This window comes from Balaenoptera acutorostrata, chromosome 15, assembly GCF_949987535.1.
Source record: "Balaenoptera acutorostrata chromosome 15, mBalAcu1.1, whole genome shotgun sequence".
NCBI classification, from domain to species: Eukaryota; Metazoa; Chordata; class Mammalia; order Artiodactyla; family Balaenopteridae; genus Balaenoptera; species Balaenoptera acutorostrata.
In genome coordinates, this window is record NC_080078.1 from 10,308,860 (window position 1) to 10,335,898 (window position 27,039).

General features: G+C 47.2%; 2 protein-coding genes and 1 non-coding gene across 6 annotated transcripts in view; 2 read left to right on the plus strand and 1 right to left on the minus strand.

Moving 5' to 3' along the window:
- GTF2IRD1 (GTF2I repeat domain containing 1) overlaps nt 1-1,479 on the plus strand; it is a 113,763-nt gene extending 112,284 nt beyond the window's left edge. For 2 of the 4 annotated variants that reach the window (XM_057529778.1, XM_057529780.1), the window contains exon 26: nt 825-1,479. In XM_057529778.1, coding sequence (XP_057385761.1) covers nt 825-893 — 69 coding nt within the window. In that variant the 3' untranslated portion in view covers nt 894-1,479. The remainder of the gene's footprint in view (nt 1-824) is intronic. The other 2 variants (XM_057529779.1, XM_057529781.1) reach the window with 2 other exon arrangements.
- Nucleotides 1,480-2,120: 641 nt separating this feature from the next.
- On the minus strand, nt 2,121-2,224 carry LOC114238476 (U6 spliceosomal RNA). The gene has a single exon (XR_003623828.1). It is a non-coding gene; the product is annotated as a U6 spliceosomal RNA (small nuclear RNA).
- Nucleotides 2,225-3,874: 1,650 nt separating this feature from the next.
- The window catches only part of GTF2I (general transcription factor IIi), a 145,803-nt gene continuing 122,638 nt past the window's right edge, over nt 3,875-27,039 (plus strand). The window contains exon 1 of the mRNA XM_057528417.1: nt 3,875-4,013. The gene's annotated coding sequence lies outside the window, so the exon portion shown is untranslated. The remainder of the gene's footprint in view (nt 4,014-27,039) is intronic.

A 27,039-nucleotide genomic window follows, 5' to 3' on the forward strand; every position in this document is an offset into this window, starting at 1 on the left:
CCTGACCGCCCACTCGGCAGGACCTCAAGCAGACTCCTGGGTTCCCGGGGCAATCAGATACTAGACTAATCTCTGTGCTCACATCACGTGCTCTGAGTCACAGCCCTGTGAGGTGTTCCCTGCAGTATGTAGACAAGGAAAACCAGGGTCAGAGGCCGAATGACTCTGTGGCGTCGTGGCTGGTCAGTGGTGGATGGAGACCCCACCTCCAAAGCTCCACCTGTTGTGTCATGTGGCTGGATTTTTCTCTCCCACCCACGAGGAAAACCTCATTAAGAGCACACACTTGAGGGTTCTTTCTGATTTCAAAATACTAGCTTTGAAATCCCAAGTCCACATGGGGAGAACATTGGAAGACAGTTGAAAATGACTTTAGGATTTGTTTATCCTTGGACCCCTTCCTGCTAAACCCCGAAGCTCAGGCTTTGCCTCTGTTCCTGCCAGGGTGCTCACAGAGGGTCCCTAGCCCCTCCCACCACCCAGAGAGACAGGACAGCTGCTTTGGAGCCTGACGCCTGGAGGGGGCTGAGTTGATGGGGGTGACCAGCAGTTCTGAGCCAATCCCCAATTCCCTCCCCACATGTCTACTCACATGGTTAGCCCCCGGGACACAGGTGGGAATAGGTCAGAAGGCTCCAGCCCAGGCCCCACGCCACTGGTGAACTGCGTGACCTTAGATAGGTCACGTCCCCTCTCTGGGCATTCCACGGCCTCAAAATAAATAGCATCTGAGGAAGCCCTTCAGAAAGCAGCGCTGAGTGTTCTGGTGTGCTCTCCACGTCACCTGGAGTCCTAACCCGGGCTCTCTGTCCCCCTCTTTCTAGCAATGGCCAATGTACATGGTGGACTATGCCGGCCTGAATGTGCAGCTCCCGGGACCTCTGAATTACTAGACCTCAGTGCTGAATCAGGACCTCACTCAGAAAGACTAAAGGAAATGTAATTTATGTACAAAGTGTATATTCGGATATGTATCGATGCCTTTTAGTTTTTCCAATGATTTTTACACTATATTCCTGCCGGCAAGGCCTTTTTAAATAAGTAAAAAAAAAAAAAAAAAGCATTGCCTTTGTTCCTAACTGTTGCGTGTTCTCTCTTGGAATTTGTGGCTGCAGCCGTCACTGGAACGAGGTCAGGAAACCCAGCTCAGGTGGCCTGCTCAGGCCCTCCGTCCTTGCCAAAACAGAGGCGGTGGCCCTGACCATGGGGCCCTGGGTACAGACTTCACTCATTTGGCTGCTGCTGGGGTCACATGACCTCAGGATGCGGCACCACGGAAGGCAAAGTGCTAGGCTGACCCCCCTGGCCTCAGGGATCATTCAGTGTAGTAAGGGGCCGTCTTGTCCTTGCCCCAGTAACTCAGGTGAAGTCAGAAAAGTCAAGTATGGGGACTTCCCTGGTGGCACAGCGATTAAGATTCGAGCTCCCAATTCAGGGGGCCTGGGTTCGATCCCTGGTCCAGGAACTAGGTCCTACATGCCGCAACTAAGGAGCCCAATTGCTGCAACAAAGGAGCCAGCGAGCTGCAACTAAGGAGCCTGCCTGCCGCAACTGAGACCTGATGCAACCAAATAAATAAAAATATATATATATTTTAAAGTCAAGTATGATAAGCAAGTATGGAATCTCCATAGCTGGAGGGAAGGCATCTTGGCGAAGGGGCTTTGGGTTGGGCCTGGAGGGCTGGGGTGGGTTTTTTTGTGTGTGTGTTTTTTTTAACATCTTTATTGGAGTATAATTGCTTTGCAGTGGTGTGTTAGTTTCTGCTGTACAACAAAGTGAACAGCTATACATATACATATATCCCCATATCTCCCCTCTCTTGCGTCTCCCTCCCACCCTGCCTATCCCACCCCTCTAGGTGGACACAAAGCACCAAGCTGATCTCCCTGTGCTATGCGGCTGCTTCCCACTAGCTATTTACATTTGGTAGCATATATATGTCCATGCCACTCTCTCACTTCATCCCAGCTTACCTTCCCCCTCCCCATGTCCTCAAGTCCATTCTCTCTGTCTGCGTCTTTATTCCTGTCCTGCCCCTAGGTTCTTCAGAACCATTTTTTTTTTTTTTTTTTAGATTCCATATATATGTGTTTGCATACGGTATTTGTTTTTATCTTAAAAGTACGGAACGCTTCACGAATTTGCGTGTCATCCTTGCGCAGGGGCCATGCTAATCTCTGTATCGTTCCAATTTTAGTGTTTGTGCTGCCGAAGCCAGCACCTGGGGTGGGTTTTTGATAGAGTTCTGGGTACTGAAGCAGAGTGATGGGTCACAGCTGCTTCTCAGAAAGACCACTTTGGTGGCAGGTGGAAAGGTGAAGGAAAGGATGAGACCGGAGGCAGAAAGACAAGTCAAAAGGGCCTGGCGGTAGTCCAGGCCTGGCACCCAGTGGCCGCTCATTCAGTCCTGGTGGGGAAGGCAGGGCGCCCTTACCTAGCGCAGAATCAGGAAATGGTCCTAGAAGCACATTAGGAGTTGGTGGGACAAAGCGGGGAGGGCTGGCGCAGGACGGTGGGACAAAGCGGGGGAGAGCCGCACGTGCCAAGGCAGGGAGGCCCGGACTGAGAACCTGGAAGTTCCAGGAACAAGGAGTCGCTGGAGCAGAGGACTCGAGGAGAGTGGCTGGAAGTGTGACGGATAGGCGGATAGGTGGGTGGGTGTGTTCCCAGCAGGCTGTTCCCTGCACATGGTGCTGTGATCGAGAGGTGGACGGGGGCAGAAATGCAGCCTGGGTTCTGCTGGCCCAGCCTTGCACGTTGCATCCTGTTCTCCCGGCCCTGGTGGAAGACCTTGTGGGCCGGGCAAAGGTGATGGGGGATGGTGGTGAGAGCCACAGCACGGAGTACCAGGGGAGAACCAAGACCAGATCTGCATTTTGGAAGGGTCCACTTCCGGCAGAGAGGAAACTTCAGAGGAGAGAGAAGCTGGAGGCCACGTGGGAGGCTCTTGTAGTTGTTCCAGCGAGAGCTGGCAGGGGTTTTGAGCCAGGTGGAGAATAACAGGGAGGTCAGCCAACAGGACTTGGAGGTCAACTGGATGCAAGTGCTGGGGCATGGAGGAGTCAGGGTGACCACGGGGTCCAGCCAAGGTCCAGCAGGAGGCCTACGGCTTGGAGGAACTGAGTCCTGAATCAGCTAAGTACACAATCCAAACAGTTCAGGAGCTTCTGCCAGCCCTCTGGGTTAGGCCGGTGCCCAGAGCTGGGAGGGAAGGCCCTGTCCCAGCCTTGCAGACTCTGCTTCCTCCTAGAAAGATGCAAGAAGCCAGAACCACGAGCTTGGCATGCCCCACCCAAACTTGTCCTCTCTCTGCCACATGCCAGTGGCCCCAGGACCTGCCAGGGCTCTCCACTCCATCCTCAGGCCCCTGGCCCTGGGCCCAGCTGGCCTTGTAATCTCCAGGATCAGGGGAGAGGCGACCCCCTATACTGACCACACCCTCAAGGCATAAACTGCCTAGGAGATCAAGGACATCGTTGCAGCTGCCACCTTGCCTTCAGCCCCCTTCTCTTGGCACCCAGCCTTACCCCATCTCATCCTGTCTCTCCCTGGATTAAAAAACCCCACTGCTTTCCCTCCCCCGCAGCACTGAGTGCCAACTTCTTGGCCCTCCCGGTCTGTCCCCCTCCTCTGCCTCTCATCCCACCGATCTGTCCCCTTTCTTCTCCACGTCAGCCACAGAGCAGTGAGCGGCTGCAGCCTTGGCACCGGCCTCCCCGCGGCCCGGCTGGCCTGGGACTTGGGTCCACCTGACGCCCCCGCAACCCAGCTGGCGCCTCCCGGTTGTCTAGACCGGCCAGGGCCGCCCCGCCCCCGGGCTCAGATCTGCGGCCAGAGCCGGAAGTGGCTCCGGCCCCGGGCGGGCGGGGCTCCGCGTGCCCGAGACGGTGCCCGCCGCCGGCTGCGCGGAGAGGCGGGGAGCCCCGGGGAAGGGCGCTGGAACCCCGAAACACCAGCGCTGCGGACTGCAGAGTCTCTGCATCTGTCATCTTTCGGACGTGTGAAAATAGGTAGGTTGGTGCAGCAAACCTTCGCGCCTTGTTGCCGGACTTCATTTCATAAAAGCGTAAGGGGGACCCCCCCCCCTCCAAGTCAAAGCTTTTGAACCAAGAGGTGACCTGTGTCCGTTTCCCCTCCTGTCCCGGGAGCTCTGGGCTTTGGGAGGTGTGTCCGGGCTGAGTACGGAGGATGATGTGCTTGGGGGCCGCTGGCCACCTCCCCTCCACCCCCCACCCCGCCTGCTCGCTTTGCCCACAGTGTGCCCAGCCAGCACCCCCAGATACGCTGGGGGATGCCTTACCAAGTATGTCCTCCCAAGCAGCCCCTGCTTTCTGCAAGAGAGCCAGATGCTGTTTATGCAACCTCTCCAGAATCTCAGTGTACTGTACTTTTTAAAGTGATTTGATTCAAAGCACTCATTCTTTAATTAAACTTCATTTAGCTGCCATCTGTCTGGGTTCAAAATTGGCTTCGTGTTTTGCAACTCTAAATGAGAATTGTTATTGGATTTGTAAACACATGCACCAAAAAAAAAAAAAAAAATCACAAAACACTTTCAAAAGTAATAAATGAGGAATGTGCAGAAGGAATGTTAGGAGCTGCATCTTAGGCGTTCTAATTGCTGGGGAATGTATTCTGGTGGGTACATAATCATTTTATATACAAATCTTTGTATAGAAATCTGGTATCAATGAAAAGATCAAGATTATAGAAAATGCTGGAATTATATCTGACTGAAAACAGTAATAAAGCAATAATCAGAGCAGGGACAAAGCGAGGGTGAGGCCGGATGGGGGGCGGGGAGCAGCTCTCGTGCACCTGCTCCCCTGCAGGGAGCCTCCCTCACCTGCCCAGCTGCTTCCCTTCTGCTAAAAAAGGAGGAAGGTGAGCCTGAGCTCTACTGGCAGGGGCTTCACAACAACCCTTCTAGATACCTTTTTAAGTAAGGAGTCAAAGCTTTATTAAGGCTCAGCTGCTGACCTCCAAGGTGTAGGGTCTGCTCCCTCCCACCTGGGCCAGGCAGAGAAGGAGAAAGAAGAGAAAAGATGGAGAGGGATGGTAACACCTCTTTGAGGCCTCGTGTAGTGGCTCTTCGGGGAAAATGGTATTAAGGATTTTTCGGTGGGGAAACTGAGGCACGAAGACAGTGGAGGAGCAGAGCTGGAGGCTGGTGGTCGCAGGATGGGCAGCTCTTGGTGTCAGAGTTTCTGGGTGATCGAGTTTGGAGGATGCAAGAGTGGGAGGGGGGGTAGAAGTTGACGTGTGTGGATTGAAGCAGGACCCCAACATCCCCAAGACTCTCTTTGAGTGATCTGGCCTCTGCCCTGTGCTCCCCTGATCTCATCTCCCAGGCCGTGTCTCCCCAGCACTGCCCTTCTGTCACATGGGGTTGGGGGTCCTTCTTTCATTTCCTCAAAGCGGCCTCTCCTCCTTCCCAACTCACGTGGCAGCGCCTTCCTGTTTTACCTTTCACTGAAATGTCCCCTCCACAGAGGCCTCTCCAGACCACCCAGTCTAAAGCAGAAATACCCTCCACCTCATAATTTTTAAATTTCACCTCCTTAAAAAAAAAAACCATGTTACTACTGCACTCATCTCCACAGGGGGCAGAAAGTGAGCCTTCCCTTAACTCTATTTTTTTTTTTTTTTTTTTTTTTGGCTGCACCGCTCAGCTTGCAGGATCTTAGTTCCCCGACCAGGGATTGAACCCAAGCCCTCAGCAGTGAAAGCGCCGAGTCCTAAAACCACTGGACCTCCAGGGAACTCCCTTCCTTTAACTCTAGATCCTCCTTCCTAGTGATTCCAGTAACCTTGCCCCCACCCCCATCACCCTCCCATCTATGGGGAACTGGGACAGGTGCCTCAGCCTGTTTTCCACCATTAAAGCCTGCTTGCTTGATCTCTGGTCAAGCGTTTAGACTCCAGAAGCCCGATGTTTCAACATCAATGTCCCTGAAACAGTCCACCTAAGATGTAGGAAATGGGAGCCAGGATAAACACTAGGTGCTACAAGAGGTACGAAAAACACTCCACGTGGCTTACACTTTTGGAGATAATAGTAAAATAACCACTATATACTAACTGTCTACAATGTCAGAGCCATTAGGTAAGACCTTTTGTGTGCACTGTTAATCCTCACAGCCCTGCAAGGTAAATATTCTTTCTTCCTCTTATAGATGAAGAATTTGAGGTTCAAAAAAGATCAAGGGTTATTATCCAGTGTTACACAACTAGGAAAAATTGAGCACCAAGCCAGGATTCAAAGCTAGGGCTGCCTGACTCAGAGGATTCAGGCCACCAAGCACTGCCCCAGGGTAGATCCTGCATGCAGCTGCCCCTCCCCGCTCTGGGTACATGGCAAGGGGTGGAAAAGCAGTGGGCAACCTCCAACTGGGAGGAGTTCTCTTCTCGTTTCCTCCTTGTTTGAAGAAGAACAGAGGTACATTTAAAAAGAGGGGGGCTTCCCTGGTGGCACAGTGGTTAAGAATCCGCCTGCCAATGCAGGGCACATGGGTTCGTGCCCTGGTCCGGGAAGATCCCACATGCCGCGGAGCAACTAGGCCACTGCGCCACAACTACTGAGCCTGCGCTCTAGAGCCTGCGAGCCACAACTACTGAAGCCCACGTGCCTAGAGCCCGTGCTCCGCAACAAGAGAAGCCACTTCAATGAGAAGCCCACGCACTGCAACGAAGAGTAACCCCTGCTCGCCGCAACTACAGAAAGCCCACGGGCAGCAACAAAGACCCAACGCAGCCAAAAATAATAATAAATAAATAAATAATAAATAAATTTATTAAAAAAATTTTTAAAAGGGGGAGGGCTTCCCTCGTGGCACAGTGGTTAAGAATCCACCTGCCAATGCAGGTGACACGAGTTCAAGCCCTGGTCCGGGAAGATCCCACATGCCGCGGAGCAACTAAGCCTGTGCTCCACAACTACTGAGCCTGCGCTCTACAGCCCACGAGCCACAACTACTGAGTCTGAGTGCCACAACTACTGAAGCCCGCGCACCTAGAGCCTGGGCTCTGCAACAAGAGAAGCCACTGCAATGAGAAGCCTGCACACCACAATGAAGAGTAGCCCCCACTCTCTGCAACTAGAGAAAGCCTGCGTGCAGCAACGAGGACCCAATGCAGCCAAAAATAAATAAAATAAATAAATTTATTTTTAAAAAAAAAGAAGGGGGGAAAATGGGTACCAGTTCAAGGCTCGCCCAGAAAAGTTGCTAAGACACTCCTCTTAGTCCACAGGAAAGGGACATTAACAAGAGGCCACAGCTGGAAGGACTAGAGAAATACAAACACATACAATCTCACATATACACACTCACACAGACTCATACACATACGTGCACATATTTTTAAAACGGTTAATTAGAGGTGTTGTCACAATCCCCAATTATAGCAGAGTGCTTGGCTCACAGATGTTGGACTGGCATCTGAGAAAGTGCCACAGAGAGGAGCCATCCTCAGCCACAGCTCTGAACACACTCGGCCCTGCCAGCACACAGCTCTGGTGGCCCCCACTGCCCCAGGAGGAAATTCTCCGGCCTCACTCCGGCATCTGGGGCCCAGCCCCCAACAGCTCCTTCTGTATCTCCCAGTGTGCCTTGGGCTCCAGCCAAACCATGTCCTTACTGTTCTCAGAACATTCTAGAGCCTAACATACCTCCACGCCTCTGCCCCGGCTTTCAGCCTGGCTGGCCCTTCCCCTTTCCTGTGCTTCACAAGGGTCTGCCCTGCTCTGTGGTCCAGCAGGAAGGTCCTCTCTTGTGCCACCTCCCCAGGAGGTCCCGGCCCAGCAGGTGCTCTCAGAAAACTCCACACAATGTGCTATTGTCCCCTGAAAAAAAAAAAAGAGCTTATTGAACACACAGCCTGAAACACTAGCTCCTAATATCTCCTAAACATCCCCCAGCAAAAAGAATGTCCTTTTCTTCTCTGTCGCCTTCCAGACATCCTGCTCTGAAGTCTGAGATACAAGCCTTCCTTGCTCAGGAAATCTGCTGTTCCTCTTAAAGTCTCATTTCTCGTTTTTTCATTTTTTCCCCCCTACCATGGTGTACATTACATCCCCATGACTTATTTATTTTATAACTGCGAGTTTGTACCTTTGGACCACCTTCACCCATTTCACCCATCCTCCACTCCCTGCCTCTGCCAACTACCAATCTATCTGTATCTGTAAGGATTTTTTATTTTTTTAAATTTATTTTTGGCTGCGTTGGTCTTAGTTGCTACACCTGGGCTTTCTGTAGTTGTGGCGAGCGGGGGCGACTCTTCGTTTTGGTGCACGGGCTCATTGCAGTGGCTTCTCTTGTTGTGGAGCATGGGCTTTAGGCACGCGGGCTCAGTAGTTGTGGCTAGTGGGCTCTAGAGCACAGGCTCAGTAGTTGCGGCGCACAGGCTTAGTTGCTCCGTGGCATGTGGCATCTTCTCGGACCAGGGCTCGAACCCATGTCCTTTGCATTGGCAGGCGGATTCATAACCACTGCGCCACCAGGGAAGTCCCAGTTTTTTGTTGTTTTATTTGTTATTTTGTTTTTTAGATTCCACATATAAGTGAAATCATATGGTATTTGTCTTTCTCTGATTTATTTCACTTAGTGTAATACCCTCTAAGTCCATCCATGTTGTCACAAATGGCAAGATTTCATTCTTTTTTGTGGCTGAATGATATTCTATTGTGTGGGTATATATATATACCACATCTTCTTTATCCATTCATCCATCCAGGGACACTTAGGTTGCTTCCGTGTCTTGGCTATTGCAAATAATGCTGTAGTGAACACAGAGGTACAGGTATCTTTTCAAGGTAGTGTTTTTGTTTCCTTCCAATAAATACCCTAAAGTGGAATTGCTGGATCATATGGTAGTTCTATTTCTAATTTTTAGGAACCTCCATACTATTTTCCAGAGTCGCTATGCTAATTTACATCCCCACCAACAGTGCACAAGGGTTATCTTTTCTCCACATCCTTGCCAGCATTTATTATTTGTTGTCTTTTTGATAACAGCCATTCTAACAGGTGTGAGTTGATATCTCATTGTGGTTTTGATTTGCATCTCCCTGATGATCAGTGATTTTGAGCACCTTTTCATGTACCTATTGGCCATCTGTACCTCTTCTTTGGGAAAATGTCTATTGAGATCCTCTGCCCATTTTTTTTTTTTTCTGGAGTATAGTTGATTTACAATGTTGTGTTAGTTTCAGGTGTACAGCAAAGTGAATGAGTTATACATATATATTTATCCATTCTTTTTCAGATTCTTTTCCCATACAGGTTATTACAGAATATTGAGTAGAGCTCCCCGTGCTATACAGTAGGTCCTTGTTAGTTATCTATTTTATATATAGTAGTGTGTATATGTTAATCCTAATCTCCTAATTTATCACTTCCCCCCATGTTTCCCCTTTGGTAACCATAAGTTTGATTTTGAGATCTGTGAGTCTGTTTCTGTTTTGTAAAAGAGTTCATTTGTATCTTTTTTTTTGCTAGATTCCACATATAAGTGATATCATATATTTGTCTTTCTCTTTCTGACTTACTTCCTCTGCCCATTGTTTGCTTTTTGCTCTTGCATTGTGTGAGTTCGTTATACATCTTGGATGTTAACCCCTTATCAGCTATGTGATTTGCATATATTTTCTCCCATTCGGTAGTTTGTTGAAGCCTCATTTTTTTTGAGGGGGGTCTCTGACCCTTTTTCCTTCTCCAAGAGCTTGCCCTGCTCTGCTGTCAGCCAGCCCTGCAGCTGCAGGCTGCTGCTTTTTTTTTTTTCGGCCGTGCCACTCGGCTTACAGGATCTTAGTTCCCCGACCAGGGATCGAGCCCATGCCTGCAGCAGTGAAAGCGCAGAGTCCTAACCACTGGACCGCCAGGGAGTACCCCAGGCTGCTTCCGCTCCCTTTGCTTCTGCCTCCTTCCTTCTCTCTCTCTGCTCTGCTACTGCCCCCACCTCCTATCGGAGGAGGTGTTTCTAGGACTCTGGGAGGCTCACATACTTGCCTCATCACCCGAGGGACTTCCTGCTCTCCAGACCTCAGACATCCTCAGGGCCTAAGCACCTGGTTCCCTGGATCGCAATGAAGAGAATGGTTTGAAGTGAATCTGGAAAAGGGGCAGGGACTGCAGAGCAGTTGGGGGAGTTACCTGCTGTGTCTTCAGTAGATTTGTGAAACTCTTGAATTGGCTGTCAGGACCAGGAGGTGAAAGTGACCAGAAAGCGTCCTCCTGAAAGGTCATAAGCCCATTGGAGTGACAGTTCATTGGCTTATTTAGTGATTAAACAAACACTCATGAAGCATCTTTGCCAAGACCCCGTGCCTCCTGCCTGTGATGGACAAGAATCAAGTCAACAGCCGACATGTAACTACAAGACCAGAGCTGTGAAGGAAATGAACAAGGCGTAGGAACCAAGGCTGGGGTGGGCCAGGGAAGAGATGAGGATGAAACTGAGTCTTTAAAGGTCAGTAGGAGTCAGCCAAGCAAAGAGCAGGAGGAAGGCAGACGTCTCCAGAGAGAGGGAGCAGGGCATGGGGGCCCTGAGGTGGGGATTGGGGAGGAAGTGGGCTTCTTTCTGTGGAGGTGACGAGTGGTGGGTGAAGGGGAGAGAGCCATGGGATGGAGCTGGAGAAGCAAGACTTCATCCGCAGTGTCCTGGCTACTGCCAAAGAGTTTTCTTTAGTCATGGGCGCAACATGATCCAATTTATGCTTCTTCAGAACTCACTCTGGTTGCTCTGTGGAGAATGTAAAGAACTCCAGCAACTCAACAGAAAACACACACAACCCAAGTAAAAAATGGGCAAAAGACTTGAGTGGATATTTCTCCAAAGAAGATATACAAATGGCCAATCAATGAATGAAAAGATGCTTAACATCATTAGTCATTAGGGAAATGCAAATCAAAACCACGATGAGGGGGACTTCCCTGGTGGTCCAGTGGTTAAGACTCTGCGCTCCCAGTGCAAGGGATACAGGTTCGATCCCTGGTCGGGGAACTAAAATCCCGCATGCCACACAGCGTGGCCAAAAATTTAAAAAAAAAAACAAAAAAAAACCCCACAATGAGGTACCACCTACTAGGATGTCTATGATAAAAAATAAAACAGAAAATAGCAAGGGTTGGAGAGGATGTGGAGAAACTGGAAACATCCTGCATTGCTGGTGGGAACGTGAAATGGTGCAGCCTCTGTGGGAAAGCAACTGGTAGTTTTTCAAAAAGTTAAACATGGAATTATCATATGACCAGTGTGATATTGTGATATGATAAATATATATTTTGGTCTTCACCTGTTTTCCCGGTACCACCTCCAAAAACCGTTGGGATTTCCTAAGTGATAAGAGCAACAGAGGTGTCTTTTGTTATTCATAACAAGCCCTTCACACACACCTGAGTTTATGTTAATGAGGTGACTTTTGGACCGCCCCTAAGGAAGGAGGCTGGTTGCCAGGTGAATCAGCCTTATAGTTAGAGGGTTGGAACTTTCAGCCCCACCCCCTGAACTCCGAGGAGGGAAAGAGGGCTAGATTCAATTACTCACCAATGGCCAATGATTTAATCAGTCTTGCCTAAGTAATGAAGCCTTCATAAAAATCCCTACGGTACAGGTTCAGAGAGCTTCCAAGTGGATGAACCAGAACGCCTCCATGTGCCAGGAGGGTGGTGCACCTCAAACTCCATTGGGACAGAAGTCCCTGTGCTCTGGACCCTTCTGGACCTGGCCCTATGTACCTCTTCATCTGGCTGTTCATTCATATCCTTTAACATCCTTTGTAATAAACTGGAAATCTAGTAAGTAAATTGTTAACCTGATTCTGTGAGCCACTCTAGCAAATGACTGAACCCAAGAAGGGAGTCATGGAAACCTCCAATTTATCACCGGCCCTTCAGAAGCTCAGGTGACAACCTGGACTTAGGATTGGCATCCAAAGTGGGGTCAGTCTTGTGGAATTGAGCCCTTAACCTGTGGGATCTGATGCTATCTCCAGGTAGATAGCATTAAAATTGAGTTAAATTGTAGACCCACTAAGCTGGTGTCTGAAAATTGGTTGGTGTGGGAAAACCCCCACACATCTGGTGACCAGAAATGCAGAATGTTGTAATAGAGGAGAAACACAGGAGTTTTTCATTTTCACCCAGCAATTCCACTCTAAGGCATTACCCTAAGGAATTGAAAGCAGGGACTCAAATAGGTATTTGTATACCAACGTTCATTGCAACATTATTCACAATAGCCAAAAGGTGGAAACAACCTGCAGTCCACCAACAGATGAACTGATAAGCAAAATGCAGTGTATCCATACAATGGAATATGATTTAGCCACAAAAAGGAATGAAGTTCTGATACCTGCTGCAACAGGGATGAACCTTGAAAACACGCTGAGTGAAAGAAGCCAGACACAAAAGGGAAAATGGCTCCATTTCTATAAGGTATTTGGACAGGCAAATTCACAGAGACAGAAAGGAGATTCGAGGTTACCAGCGGCTAGGAGGGGAGGGGAAAGAATGGGGAATGATTATTCTTTCTTTCTTTTTTTTTTTTTGGCTGCGCCGCACAGCTTGTGGGATCTTAGTTCCCTGACCAGGGGTCGAACCTGGGCCCTCGGCAATGAAAGCACGGAGTCCTACCGCTGGACTTCCAGGGAATTCCCTGGGGAATGATTATTTAATGGGTACAGAGTTTCTGTTTGGGATGATGAAAACGTTCTGGAAATAGTGGTGATGGTTACACATCATTGTGAGTGTACTTAATGCCACTGAGTTATGCACCTAAATAGTGAATGTTATATATATATATTTTTTTTTTAATTAATTAATTAATTTATTTATTTATGGCTGTGTTGGGTCTTCGTTTCTGTGCGAGGGCTTTCTCTAATTGCGGTGAGCGGGGGCCACTCTTCATCGCGGTGCACGGGCCTCTCACTATCGCGGCCTCTCTTGTTGTGGAGCACAGGCTCCAGACGCGCAGGCTCAGTAGTTGTGGCTCACGGGCCCAGTTGCTCTGCGGCATGTGGGATCTTCCCAAACCAGGGCTCGAACCCACGTCCCCTGCACTGGCAGGTGGATTCTCAACCACTGCGCCACCAGGGAAGCCCCAATATTTTTTACCATGATTAAAAACAAAAAATTTTTTAAGCATTCTGGCTGCTGTATGGAGGACAGTGGTGGCATCTAGAGGACCTCTCTAGTCATCGAAATCAAGTTCTCTCCTTCCGTTTTCCCCACCATCCATCCATGCTGGAAAAAGCATGTAGTATTGACCATACCATCCTCAGCCTGCCATTCAAAGATTCCCTGGCCCACCCAGGTGATCGGAAGCCCCTTGGACACTTATAGGTGGGCATCTGGGAGACCCAAGCTTGTCTTGATCCAACCCAACCCAGCTGGTCCAGGGAAAGCAAGTCCCTCCAGAGCATCTTGAAACTACACCACTGTAGAGAAATTTTGCAGGTAGGGGGACCCCTTCCAGGGCCCGAGAATGGGCTCTTGTCTAACACTCGGAAATGAATTGTCCAAGGAGACACACGTGCTGACAAAGCAAGAGACTTTATTGGGAAGGGGGCCCGGGCAGAGAGCAGCAGGGTAAGGGAACCCAGGAGAACCGCTCTGCCACGTGGCTTACAGTCTCAGGTTTTATGGTTATTGGGTTGTCTCTAGCCAATCACTCTGACTCAACGTCCTTCCTGGTGGCACGCGCATCACTCAGCCAGGGTGGATTCCAGCGAGAAGGATTCTGGGAGGACATATGGACTGGCATCTCCTCTCTCCTTTTGACCTTTCCCGAATTCTTCTGGTTGGTGGTAGCTTGTTAGTTCCGCATTCCTTACCAGGGCCTCCTGTTGCAAGTGACTACTATCTTGCCCGGCCAGGGTGGGTGGTTTCCATCAGTGGTTCCCCTAACAGAGAGAGTAGCTGCAGAGGGCTTTTTGCCAGTGATGGCAGAGCTGGTGCTGAGTACTCTAAGTGCCATGACAGGCGGTGCTTCCCGGAGGCAGTCCCTGCAGATCCCTGAGTGGCCACAGGCACCAGGAAGAGGGCAGGTTCAGGGCCCAGTGGGGGCTGAGTCACTCTCCATCTGGAGGGAGGAGGAAATTCTGTCTCTCTGGATCATGGGGATCCTTTTATGTGACTGTATCTTGCACATACCAACTGCTGGCCAGTCGCTCAAGGGTCCAGGAATCCCGCTCCTCTCCCAGGCCTGAGTCTGACACACGGAGGGGTTTCTCAGAACCAGTGTGATGAATGAACGGGTGCTGAGGCCGCAGACGCCAGCCTGGGAGCCCAGGGAGGCCCAGCCCCTGCCCAGGGTGACCAACAGGAAGTTGGCGTCTGAGTCAGGATTGGACCCGGGTGCCCCCTCCCAGACTGAGCCTCTCTCTGTCTTGGGCCCCCCCCCACCCCAGGGGGGAGGTCCCTCCGCCCTCAGACCCTGAGGAGGGGCAGCTGTTGAGTCACACACATGCTCTTTTCACCGGGTTTTTTTTTTTTTTTCCTTTCTTTTCTTTTGTTCTCTTTCTGGGAAATCTGATTTGAACTTTGAAAGCCGAGCCATCTTAGGATCGGGTTGCCAGATTTAGCAAATAAAAATACAGGATGCTCTGTTAAATGTGATTTTCAGATCTACACCAAATAATTCTTTGGTATATGTATATGCTATGCAATATTTGAGACAGAACTTACAGTAAAAGAAATTATTTGGTGTTGATCTGGAATTCATATTTCTGTATTTTTCTGGCAACCCTCCCCTAGAAGCCAGACTCTGTTATCTGCGGAGAGAAGGCGGCCTTTGAGCGGGGGGAGGATGGAGGAAGAAACAGAGCCATCAGGCCTGGTTCAGGAAGATGGTGGCCTCTCTCCACCGGCTCCCCCAGAACCTAGCTGGGCCCCGCCAAGCTGAGCTGCCGTCCCTTCCACGGCGCACCTCTGAACAATCCCAGAGGCTCTCTGTTTGCTCCCAGCCTGTCTGCCTTTCTCAGCACAGAAGCAATCCAGACACCTGCTGCAAGACGTCGAGAGATAAATGAGGAAGCTGCTCAGACAGCCGGAGAGGACAGGAAGCTTCTGGCTGCCTCGAGAGAGGAAATTGGAGCAGGGAGGCAGCGCTGGGGGAGGTGGGTCCAGGACAGCAGCACTGTGGCCCTCACCCCGACCCCTGGGTGGCACAGAGTGAGGGCCATGACGGCTCCAGAAGGTGAAGAGTCGCTGAAAAGCCCAAGCACAGTCAGCTGCACAATTTTGTTTGTGATTTGGTCCGGACACCTGGTTCCTGTGTACCGCAGCCCTGCTCAGCTGCACGTACAGCGGGATCCAGCCCCAAGGCCAGGCCCCCAGAGCAGGCAAGGTAACTGAGCCCTGCTCCTGAAAGCCAGGACCACTGGGGAGCCTGGGGCCCGCGCTACATGCCACAGCCGTGCTAGGCCACAGGTCAGGACCCCTGCCTTGTGTTCGTCCACTGGTCCAGGGCCCCAGCTACCCCTGGCACCTCCCCTTCTCTGCCAGGCTGCACCTGACCCTGGAGCCTCCTGTCTCCAGGCGGGGCCCTGATGATCTCCTGGGTGCCTGCCTTGTTAGGCTGCCAGCGCTAGGGCCCCACCCTCCAGGCCAAGGCCTGCGGAACACTCTGAAGCTGGTGGTGTTGGCTCAAACTGCAGAGCTCTTCTGAATCTTCCATTTCCTCAGTCTCCCCACACCTGGCTCCGCGACACTCTCCGTAGTACCTGCCCAGTCACTGGGGCCCAGCTTGCCTTGAACCTGAGCTGCCTGAGTGATAACACATAATTCCAAGAAGGTGTTGCACCCTTTCTCTTTCTTCCTCTCTCCCTTTTTTTTTTTTGTTGTTTTGTTTTTGTTTTTGTTTGGCCACACCACGCATCATGCAGGATCTTAGTTCCCCAAGCAGGGATTGAACCCGTGCCCCCTGCAGTGGAAGCTCAGAGTCTTAACCACTGGGCCACCAGGGAAGTCCCTTCCTCTCTTTTTTTTATAAGGTTTTGGGACATTATTGTATTTTATCACGAAATTAACGAACATTTCCTGTACCAATGTCAACAACATAGAGTACGAACGGAAACTTCATAATCTCGACTTTGCCTCCAGGCTTATCCGTTGCTATTAACTGTCAAAGTTCATGGTGACATGTGTATCCTTCAGCATCTTTATGCTGGCATAATTCATCACACACATACATCCACTGGTAATTTTTCTCCCTTTTTTTTCCTTTAAATGAAAATGGATCCTACGGTACTCAGGAGTGCATGCGGCACCTAAATGGTGGCGTAAGTGAGAAATGTGTTTTGTTCGCTGATGTGGGCTGCTGCCGCCACTCAGGCACACATCTCTTTATGTTTCCCCATCCTGAAAGTGTGACTTTGGTCCCCTGGTCACAAGACGGCTCTGCCTTGCATCCGCTGAGTCCATGTTCCAGGTGGACAGAAGAAGGAAGGCAAAAGATAACAGGCATATACCAGCTGACTCTGATTAAAAGCACAGTAACGTGCTACAAGAAAAACAATAGTTTCCCCAGAGGTTCCTTCCTGTAGATTTCTGCTGATAGATCTCATTAGCCAGAAATATGTCATGTGGTCATGCCTAGCTGCAAGGGTAGCTGAGAAATCAAGATTGATTGGATTGATTGATTGATTTTAGATTTTTTTGATGTGGACCATTTTTAAAGTCTTTATTGAATTTCTTACAATATTGCTTTTGTTTTATGTTTTGGTTTTTTGGCTGTGAGGATGTGCTATCTTAGCTCCCCGACCAGGGATCAAACCCGTACCCCCTGCACTGGAAGGGGGAGTCTTAACCACTGGACCGCCAGGGAGGTCCCAAGGTTTACTTTTTAAGCTGGGTACATGGCCTGTGAATAAGGAAGAAGGGGAGTACAGGTATTGGGGCGACACATCCAGCAATGCCTACTATAGATACCATACCAATAACTCAGCAACTCTTTTTCTCCGCACTTGATGTATCACAAATCTTTTCAGATTCCTATCAAAAGCTGTACAATAGTCCTACAGAATAGTACCACCATAATTTATAATTATACCGAATCATTTTCCAAAACAAAGCCAGTGGCAGTAAACATCCTTGTAGATACATCCTTTACTGCTGGTTGCTTCTGTTTCTGAAGTTTAGATTTACCCAAAGTGGCTTACTGCATGAAAGAGGGGCATCTATTGCTTTTATCAATTGCTGTGAACCAATTACCCTGACATTTCATAGCTTAAAATAACAAACATTTATTATCTAATATTGATTCTGAGGGTCAGGAATCTAAGAGCAGCTTAGATGGGTGGTTTTGGATCAGAGTTTCCTAGGAAGTTGCACTCAAGCTGTGGGTTGGGCTGCAGTCATCTGAAGGTTCAATTGGGGCAGGAGAATCTGCTCCAAGCTTACTTGCATGGCTGTTGGCAAACCTCAGTTTCTTTTCCTTTTTTTTAAATAAATGTATTTATTTTATTTATTTATTTTTGGCTGTGTTGGGTCTTCATTGCTGTGCACAGGCTTTCTCTAGTTGTGGCGAGTGGGGACTACTGTTCGTTGCAGCATGCAGGCTTCTCATTGCGGTGGCTTCTCTTGTTGCAGAGCATGGGCTCTAGGTGCACAGGCTTCAGTAGCTGTGGCTCACAGGCTCAGTAGTTGTGGCTCGTGGGCTCTAGAGTGCAGACTCAGTAGTTGTGGCGCACGGGCTTAGCTGCTCCACAGGATGTGGGATCTTCCCGGACCAGGGCTCGAACCTGTTTCCCCTGGATTGGCAGGCAGATTCTTAACCACTGCGCCACCAGGGAAACCCAAACCTCAGTTTCTTGATGGTTGTTGGCCAGCAGCTTTAGTTTCCCAGCACATAGGCCTCGCCTTAGGACTGCTGACAACGTGGCAGCATGCTTCCCCCAGAAAGAGTGATTCAAGAGAGAAAATGAGCACCAAAAACAGAAGCCCCAGGCTTTTTAATCACCTAAGATCATCACTTCTGCCTTCTGCTGTTGATCACACAGAGCACACCTAGTACAACTTAAGAGGACTACACAAGGGTGTGAATACCAGGAGGCAGGGAACTTTGGGGTCTATGTTCCCCCAGTGGCTGGCTACCAACTTAACCTGTTTTTTTTTTTTTTTTTTTTTTTTTAAATTTAAGAGTTTTTTTTTTTTTTTTTTTTTAATTTTTTTATTTATTTATTTATTTTTGGCTGTGTTGGGTCTTCGTTTCCGTGCGAGGGCTCTCCCCAGTTGTGGCAAGCGGCGGCCACCCTTCACCGCGCTGCGCGGGCCTCTCACCATCCCGGCCTCTCCCGTTGCAGAGCACAGGCTCCAGATGCGCAGGCTCAGCAATTTGTGGCTCACGGGCCTAGCCACTCCGCGGCATGCGGGATCCTCCCAGACCAGGGCTCGAACCCATGCCCCCTGCATTAGCAGGCAGACTCTCAACCACTGCGCCACCAGGGAAGCCCTAAAATGTTATTCCTAAATATTGTATTATTTTTGAGTTTGTTATAAGTAGAATTCTTTTTTTTCCACATCTTTATTGGAGTATAAATGCTTTACAATGTTGTGTTAGTTTCTGCTGTACAACAAAGTGAATCAGCTATATGTATACATATATCCCCATATCCCCTCCCTCTTGAGCCTCCCTCCCACCCTCCCTATCCCACCCCTCTAGGTCATCACAAAGCACCGAGCTGATCTCCCTGTGCTGTGCAGCAGCTTCTCACTAGCTATCTATTTTACATTTCGTAGTGTATATATGTCAGTGCCAGTCTCTCACTTCGTCCCAGCTTCCCCTTCCCCCTCCCCGTGTCCTCAAGTCCATTCTCTATGTCTGCGTCTTTATTCCTGCCCTGCCACTAGGTTCATCAGACCACTTTTTAAAATTCCATATATATGTGTTAGCATTATAAGCAGAATTCTTTTCTTAATACCATTTTTGGATTGAAATGCAATTGATGTTTTTGTATACTGGTCTTGTATCCTACAACCTTGCTAAGCTCATTCATTTGCTCTAATAGTTTGTGTGTGTGTGTGTGTGTGTGTGTGTGTAATGGCTTCCTTAGGTTTTATATATACATGATCATGTCATCTGCAAGTAGAAGTAATTTAGTTCTTTCATTCCGACCTGGATGCCTTTTATTTCTTCTTCTTGTTTAATTGTCCTGGCTTGAACGTCCAGTACAAAGTTGAACAGCAGGACTTCCCTGGTGGTTCAGTGTGTACGACTCTGCACTCCCAATGCAGGGGGCCCGGTTCGATCCCTGGGCGGGGCATCCCAGATGCATGCCGCAACTAAGAGTTCGCGTGCCACAACTAAAGATCCCACATGCCACAACTAAGAACTGGCACAGCCAAAATAAATTAATTAGTTAATTAACAAAAAAACAACCAAAGTTGAATAGCAATAGTGAGAATTGCCATCGTCATCTTGTTCCTGATTTTAGCTTTTTAGTCTCTGACTATTAAGTATGATGTTAGCTGTGGGGGGTTTTGTAGATGTTCTTTATCAGGCTGTGAACCGTAACTTACACTTAAATGGTAATTTTCATATAAAGTCATTGGTACAGTGTTTGGCACAGAGTAAGCCATGAAGAATGTTGGTTATCATTCTCATCATCAGTGTCTATTTAACTATCCTCCTACTGTGGGACATTTAGATATTTCCTCTATTTGACCATTATCAATAACCCAGCAATGAACATCTGTGCTGATCCCTGTGCCCTTTAAAAACCAAACAATATTTCACAATATATGTAAATCAAATCATTACGCTGTACACCTTAAACTTATACAGTGCTCTATGTCAATTATATCTCAGTAAAACCGGGAAAAAAATAGTAGCCCCCAAATCTGAAATACTATAGCACATTGGCTTCAACTTCACCCACAAAGGTTAAGAATATGGCAATTCTATCAATCCTCTAGCAGTAATATCTTCAAATCTTCTCCATAACTGTTATGGGTTGAATTGTGTCCTCCCAAAAAAGATATGTTGAAATCTTCATCCCTAGTACCTTAGAATGTGACCTTATTGGGAAATAGGGTCATCACAGAGGTAATTAAGTTAAAATGATGTCATTAGGGTTGGCCCTAATTCAGTATGACTAATGTCCTTATAAAAAGGGGAAATTTGGACACAGAAACAGACAAGCACAGGGGAAGACAATGTGAAGAGACACAGGGAGAATGCCGCGTGAAAGCAAAGGAATTCCAAAGACCACTGGTAAACCACAGGAAGCTAGGAGAGAGACCTGTAACAGATGCTCCCTCCCCACCCTCAGAAGGAACCAACTCTGCTGACACCTTGATCTTGGACTTCTAGTCTCCAGAACTGAGACAATAAATTTCTGATATTTTTATTTTTAGTTTATGGTACTTTACCACGGCAGCCCTAGGAAATTAACACAATAACTAAAACAGAGGGGAAAATGGAGATATGGGGAGGCAACTGGAGGTATCTGCAGCTCGGGGTCTGGAAAGGAAACGTTTCTTCCAACGCTGGGCTTCTGACCCAGATGCGTTACCATCATGTGCACAGGTTCTGTTCTGGGCTGCGTGTTAGCTGATGTCAACTTTGCATGCCTGATGGGACTTCCCTGGTGGCGCAGTAGATAACACTCCCCGCTCCCAATGCAGGGGGCCCGGGTTTGATCCCTGGTCAAGGAACTAGATCCCACACACATGCCACAACTAAGAGTTTGCATGCCACAACTAAGGAGGCTGCCTGCCACAAGTAAGACCCAATGCAACAAAACAAATAAATATTTTTAAAAAAACAAAAAACTTTGCGTGCCTGAGGCTGCCTGGAGCTTGCCCTCTCCTAAGCCTGGTGTAATGTATACAAGTTAGAACTAGACTTGGAATGGGGAGCTAGAACATGCCCGGGCAGGGGAGAGAGAGCTCCGGCCCCAGCACACACACACTCCCTCAGAGATCACCATTGTGACAATATTTGTGTGGAAAATGAGCTTTTTTTTTTTTTTTTTTTTTTCATTTTAAACAAGAAGTTTATTTAAACAACAAGACGCTTGACTTGAAGGGAAAACTATCTAGGATTCATTTCTTTTAGAGTAATTTATCCCTACTTAAAGACAGATTGCCCTACATGTAACAGCTACGTACAAAAAAGTTATAAAATTGTCCTTGGTTTTACAATGATAAATGAAAAACATTAAAATTCTCCAATCGAACAAGGTATGCAAGAATTTTTATGTTGTTCTTTTTTTGTTAAACAGTGAGAGCAAAATAACTTACTGGAATATAAAGATAAGAGCGGATGAGCATGCCACTAATGGAGAAAAGGGGGTATCTTCACAGAACCAGTATTTTTCCCCATTCCATCTCCATTTGATGTCGATCAAAACATACCGTTGGCCATTTAGTTAAAAAAAAAAAAATGCAATATGCTTGTGCACATACACCAGTTACTTTATGTACAATAAAGGAATGGGGAAGGGGAAAATGAAAGAATAGAGAAACTATACTGTAGTAGTCAGGATGTGGTGGCCCAGCACACACACACTCCCTCAGAGATCACCATTGTGACAATATTTGTGTGGAAAATGAGCTTTTAAACGTCTCATTTGTGCACACCTGCATTCACCAAACACGACTGAGCACTGCTTGACTCACTTTGTTCTAAATGGAGGAATCAGAGTTGCAAAAGGCCTGTCCTTGGGAGAGACAGACCTGCACGTGGGGCATTACAATGTGGAGAGCAGCAACGAGTTCACACTTCCAGAGGGTTGCCTCTGTGCCAGGCCCTGTTTTAGGCGCCTGACGGCTATTAGCTCATTGAAGGCTTATAATAACCCTTTGAGGTAAGACTATTATTATCTTCCATTTACGCCAGAGAAAACTTGCTCATGGCTACACAGCTAGTAATAGGCAAAGCCAGGATTTGAACTCGAGTGGGAGCTCTCAGCTCTCACACTATTCATTCCCTCTACAAAATTATTACAGTAAAAGGAATAAAGTGCTACAGCAGTAAATATGGTAACAGTAAATATGACCCTAGCAGTGGGCACAGTTTCCTGCGGAAACAAAGAGGGAAACACGACCCACTCTGCCTGGATGAGCTGAAGGATGTTTCCACGGAGGAGCCATTCCTTAGCTGAGCTTTGAAAAAAGAATTCACCGGAGGACTTCCCTGGTGGCACAGTGGTTAAGAATCTGCCTGCCAGTGCAGGGCACACGGGTTCGAGCCCTGGTCTGGGAAGATCCCACATGCCACGGAGCAACTAAGCCTGTGCGCCACAACTACTGAGCCTGCGCTCTAGAGCCCGTGAGCCACAACTACTGAGCCCACGTGCCACAACTACTGAAGCCCGCACGCCTAGAGCCTGTGCTCCGCAACAAGAGAAGCCACCGCAATGAGAAGCCCGCGTGCAGCAACGATGACCCAACGCAGCCAAAAATGAATGAATGAATAAATAAATAAATAAATTTATTTAAAAAAAAAAAAAAAGGAATTCACCCGAACCCAATGCTGGGAAGGTCATTTCACATATGTGCAAGACCGGGCAGGCATGAGCTATAGAGAACACATTTCATCATTAGGTCCTCTCTGCTCATTTCAACTACAACTGAAATGACATTTATTTTAAAAAGAACTATTTAAAAATTTAAATTAAAAAATTTTACATCTAAAATATTTTAAGAATAAGTATTATTACTTAATAGCTAATCCCAATGTTTCTACGATATGCTAACCATTTTCGAAGTGACCTCAAAGGATATAAAAGCTGCAGTTGGCAGGCCAAATATCCCCAGGGGGTTTGGTCCCAGGGAGTGTTACACAGTAGCGGTGACTAGAAGGCCTTAGAAGACAGCAAACATGGATTCTTGCCTAAACTGGAAGTTTATAAAAATTTTCCGTGAGGTGGCAGCAGTTCTTCAAGTAGTTGTGGAAAATAATCTTGCTTGAAAATTTAAAAAAAATTTTTGCCAATAAAGTGATCTCTTTCCTACCCTTGAATTTTGCCTGTCTTGAAATAAAATCTGTGATTTACAAGTCCTTCAGATTAAAAATGGAAACTGTTTTTAAGTGTTGCTCTTCTCTTGACAGTATTTTCTACCAAGGAACAAAAATTGAGGTTCTTCTGTCTTTCAAGGTCACTTCCAAAGCGTCTAACAAAAGATGCAAAAATTCAGTTCCCATCCCAGCTACTGGAAAGCAGTATTTAATTTTAGCCCTGCCAAAGAAAGTGCAGCGGGCAGTAAGTGATTTTGGCATCTGGAAGTGTTTCATGCTTCAAGACCGACCAACTGTGTCCCTTACTTTTCACTCTCAGGATGGCTGCCCTGTTAATTTCTAGTTTCTCGGAAATTACACTGATCTCAATTTACACTGTAAGAAAAAGAATAAGAAAAGAACTAAGCTAGCTGGATTGCGGCAGAGAACAAAAAGTAGAATGGATGGGCCCTTACAGAAGAGAATTGTTTCAGTCTCAGAACAAAGGGGCAGATGGATTAAGCCAGTCTGAGCCCTAGCTCCGCCTCTTGCCAGCTGGGTCCCTCACCTGATTTCTCTAAACCAGTTTTTTTCAACCATAAACATAATGACAGCAATATCTATTCACGGGATTGTAGAGTGCAAAGCAGAGAACATCTTTGAAAACACTTTAAAAGCTCTTCACGTGCCGTACACGTTAGCTGGAGTTAGAGCAGACATTTACCAGGTCACCAAAATATTTTTATCCACCGGCTTTTTCTTCTTCGCCAGTCTCCCATGCAGGACAGACAATGGAAGTAAGACCAAAGTCATCATCCTCTTGTCAGTCAATTCTTGGCTGGTTTTCATCCCCAGCTGCACATCAGAGTCACCAGGGAGCCCTCACCCCAGCCTGGGGCAATCACCACAGTCCCTCTGGGGTAGGGCGTGGACTTGAAGCAGCCACTTCATAAACCTCTGAATGTCCTTGAAGGGACTTGGCCTTACCCTGAGTGGTCACATGGTTTCCTTTCTGAGGACACTGCCAGCCAAGAAACCAAAGCTTTTGCTTAAATGAGTCTGTTAAACAGCTGCTTCAAATTCAACCTAACAGATCCCTTGGGGGCTAAAGCCAGCCTGACCTCGCTGAGTTAAATGGACATCCTTTCATTCATTTAAACTAGCATCTTTATAGAATTATTCAACATTGAAAGTGGATATCTGTGGCCTATAATTTGAAAGATCTTTACTATAATTATAGAGACACTTCGGAAATTAACGTCCAAATAACCAAAGGCACTAGATGACTACCCTCATACATTATTATTATTTTTTTTTTGTCTACCTTAATTTTAAAAAAAATATTTATTTATTTACTTAGGCTGTGCCGGGTCTTAGTTGCGGCACACGGGATCTTCGTTGTGGCATGAGGGATCTTTAGTTGCAGCATGCGTGCGGGATCAAACCTGGGCCCCCTGCATTGGAAGCGCAGTCTTACCCACTGGACTACCAGGGAAGTCCTGTTCATACATTATTTTAACACCTTCCTTCCTCCATTCCCCATCTCTTCTGCAAAGCGATGCTTAAATTCAGAGTTTTTAACTAATTTTAAGTACTTCATTTATTGCGACCAAGTTTATTAAGCCCCTCTAGTGAAAATATTAGCAGTTTTTGGTTAGTTTTAAATCAGAGGGACTTCCCTGGTGGCTCAGTGGTTAAGAATCCGCCTGCCAATGAAGGGGACATGGGTTCGAGCCCTGGTCCGGGAAGATCCCACATGCCATGGAGCAACTAAGCCTGTGCACCACAACTACTGAGCCTGCGCTCTAGAGCCTGTGAGCCACAACTACTGAGCCCACGTGCCACAACTACTGAAGCCCACGCGCCTAGAGCCCATGCTCTGCAACAAGAGAAGCCACCGCAACGAGAAGCCCGCGCAACGCAACGAAGAGTAGCCCCCGCTCACCGCAACTAGAGAAAGCCTGCACGCAGCAATGAAGACCCAACACAGCCATAAATAAATAAATAAATAAATAAATAAAATCAGAGGCATCATTAATAATCTTCAAATATGAATATTCCAGGGAATTCCCTGGCGGTCCAGTGGTTAGGAATTCACACTTCCACTGCAGGGAGCACGGGTTTGATTCCTGGTCGGGGAACTAAGATCCCACATGCCGCAATGCACAGCCAAAAAAAAAAAAAAAAAAAAAGAATATTCCAGAAAATTTCTCCATGCTATCTGATCAAGATTAATTTGCTATAAAATTACCTTTCTCTGGAAGGTATCTACACACATTTGAATTGAACTCATCATTTTTCAAAATAAGTCCTAAATTAAAAAAAAGAAAAACCATTCTGTAATAAAACCAGAATAATTTCATACAACTTTCCTTTCCAGGAATAATAGCAAATGAAACAAGGCCTTCTTGTAAAATGTGGTCCTGACATGCCATGGTAGAAAACAAATGTGCGATGAACTTCACCTCTTCAAAATAAACTCTGTCTTGCAGCCTTGGAAACCAAGGGAGGGCAGCAACTTCTGGCCAAATGCAAAATTCAGGCTGCTGGGGTCCAGGTATTTCTCTATTAGGGGCCACACATTCACTGGGATGTAGCCAGATTGCATATCTGTAACGCCTTCATTATATCATCCTAACCACAGCCATGGCCCATCATAACTACTTCTTTCTTTTTTTTATTGAAATATAGTTGACATACTTTTATGTTAGTTTCAGATGTACTACATAGTGATTTGATATTTGCATACAGCATGAAATGATCACCACCATAAGTCTAGTAACCATCTGTCCCCATACAAAGTTATTACAATATCATTGACCATATTTCTTACACTGTATATAAATAAGCCACATCCCTGGGGCTTATTTATTTTATAACTGGAGGTTTGTGCCTGTTAATCCCCTTCACCTATTTCGCTCCCCTTCCCCCCAGCATCCTAACTTCTGATTCATACTCTGGGCCTGCGAAGTGCTTATATCTGACAACTATCGCTATACATAAAGCCATCCACTCTTGGGTCTTACAAAGCCATAAAATATTCATGATCTTCTGTAGGCCACGTAAATTGAAAAAAAAATTTTTATTGAAGTATAGTTGATTTACAATGTTGTGTTAATTTCTGCTGTACAGCAAAGTGATTCAGTTACACATATATATATTCTTTTTCATATTCTTTTCCATTGTGGTTTATTATAGGATACTGACTATAGTTCCCTGTGCTATACAATAGGACCTTGTCATTTATCCATCCTATACATAATGGTTTGCATCTGCTAATCCCAAACTCCCAATCCTTCCCTCCCCCACCCCCCGCAAATTGTTGTTTAATTGTGGTAAAATGCACATAACATCAAATGAATCATCGTAACCATTTTTAAGTGTACAGTTCAGTAGTGTTAAGTATATTCACGGTATTGTGCAATCCAGCTCCAGAACTGTTTTCATCTTGCAAAACTGAAACTCTATACCCATTCAACAACTCCTCTTTCCCTCCACCTCTCAGCCCCTGGCAACCACCATTCTATTTTCTGTCTCTATGAATGTGACTACTCTAAGTACTGCATACAAGTGGAATCATACAGTATTTGTCTTTTCGTGCAAGCAAATGTTTTTAACCGTAATTGTGTCCCATCGAATTCATAGCCAGAAAGCAGAAGATCTGAAAACTTGAACTTTATGAATAAGTATGTAAAACACACTACACATACACACAGACTCCAGACATATGCTTCCCACAGCACTGAGCTTGGGACAAAGTCCATCTGTGGGGGCCACCGAAGGCCTGTTGTGCAAGATTGCTGCCCCAGGTGTTTCATCTGAGTGAGCAGAAAAGAAAGGTATGCTTATGACAGCCGGGAAGGGTCAAGGTCCTTCAAGTTATACAAGAATGGACATGCAGGGGCTTCTCTGGTGGCACAGTGGATAGGAATCTGCCTGCCAATGCAGGGGACATGGGTTCGAGCCCTGGTCCGGGAAGATCCCACATGCCGCGGAGCAACTAAGCCCATGTGCCGCAACTACTGAGCCTGCGCTCTAGAGCCCGCGAGCCACAACTACTGAAGCTCACGCACCTAGAGCCCATGCTCCACA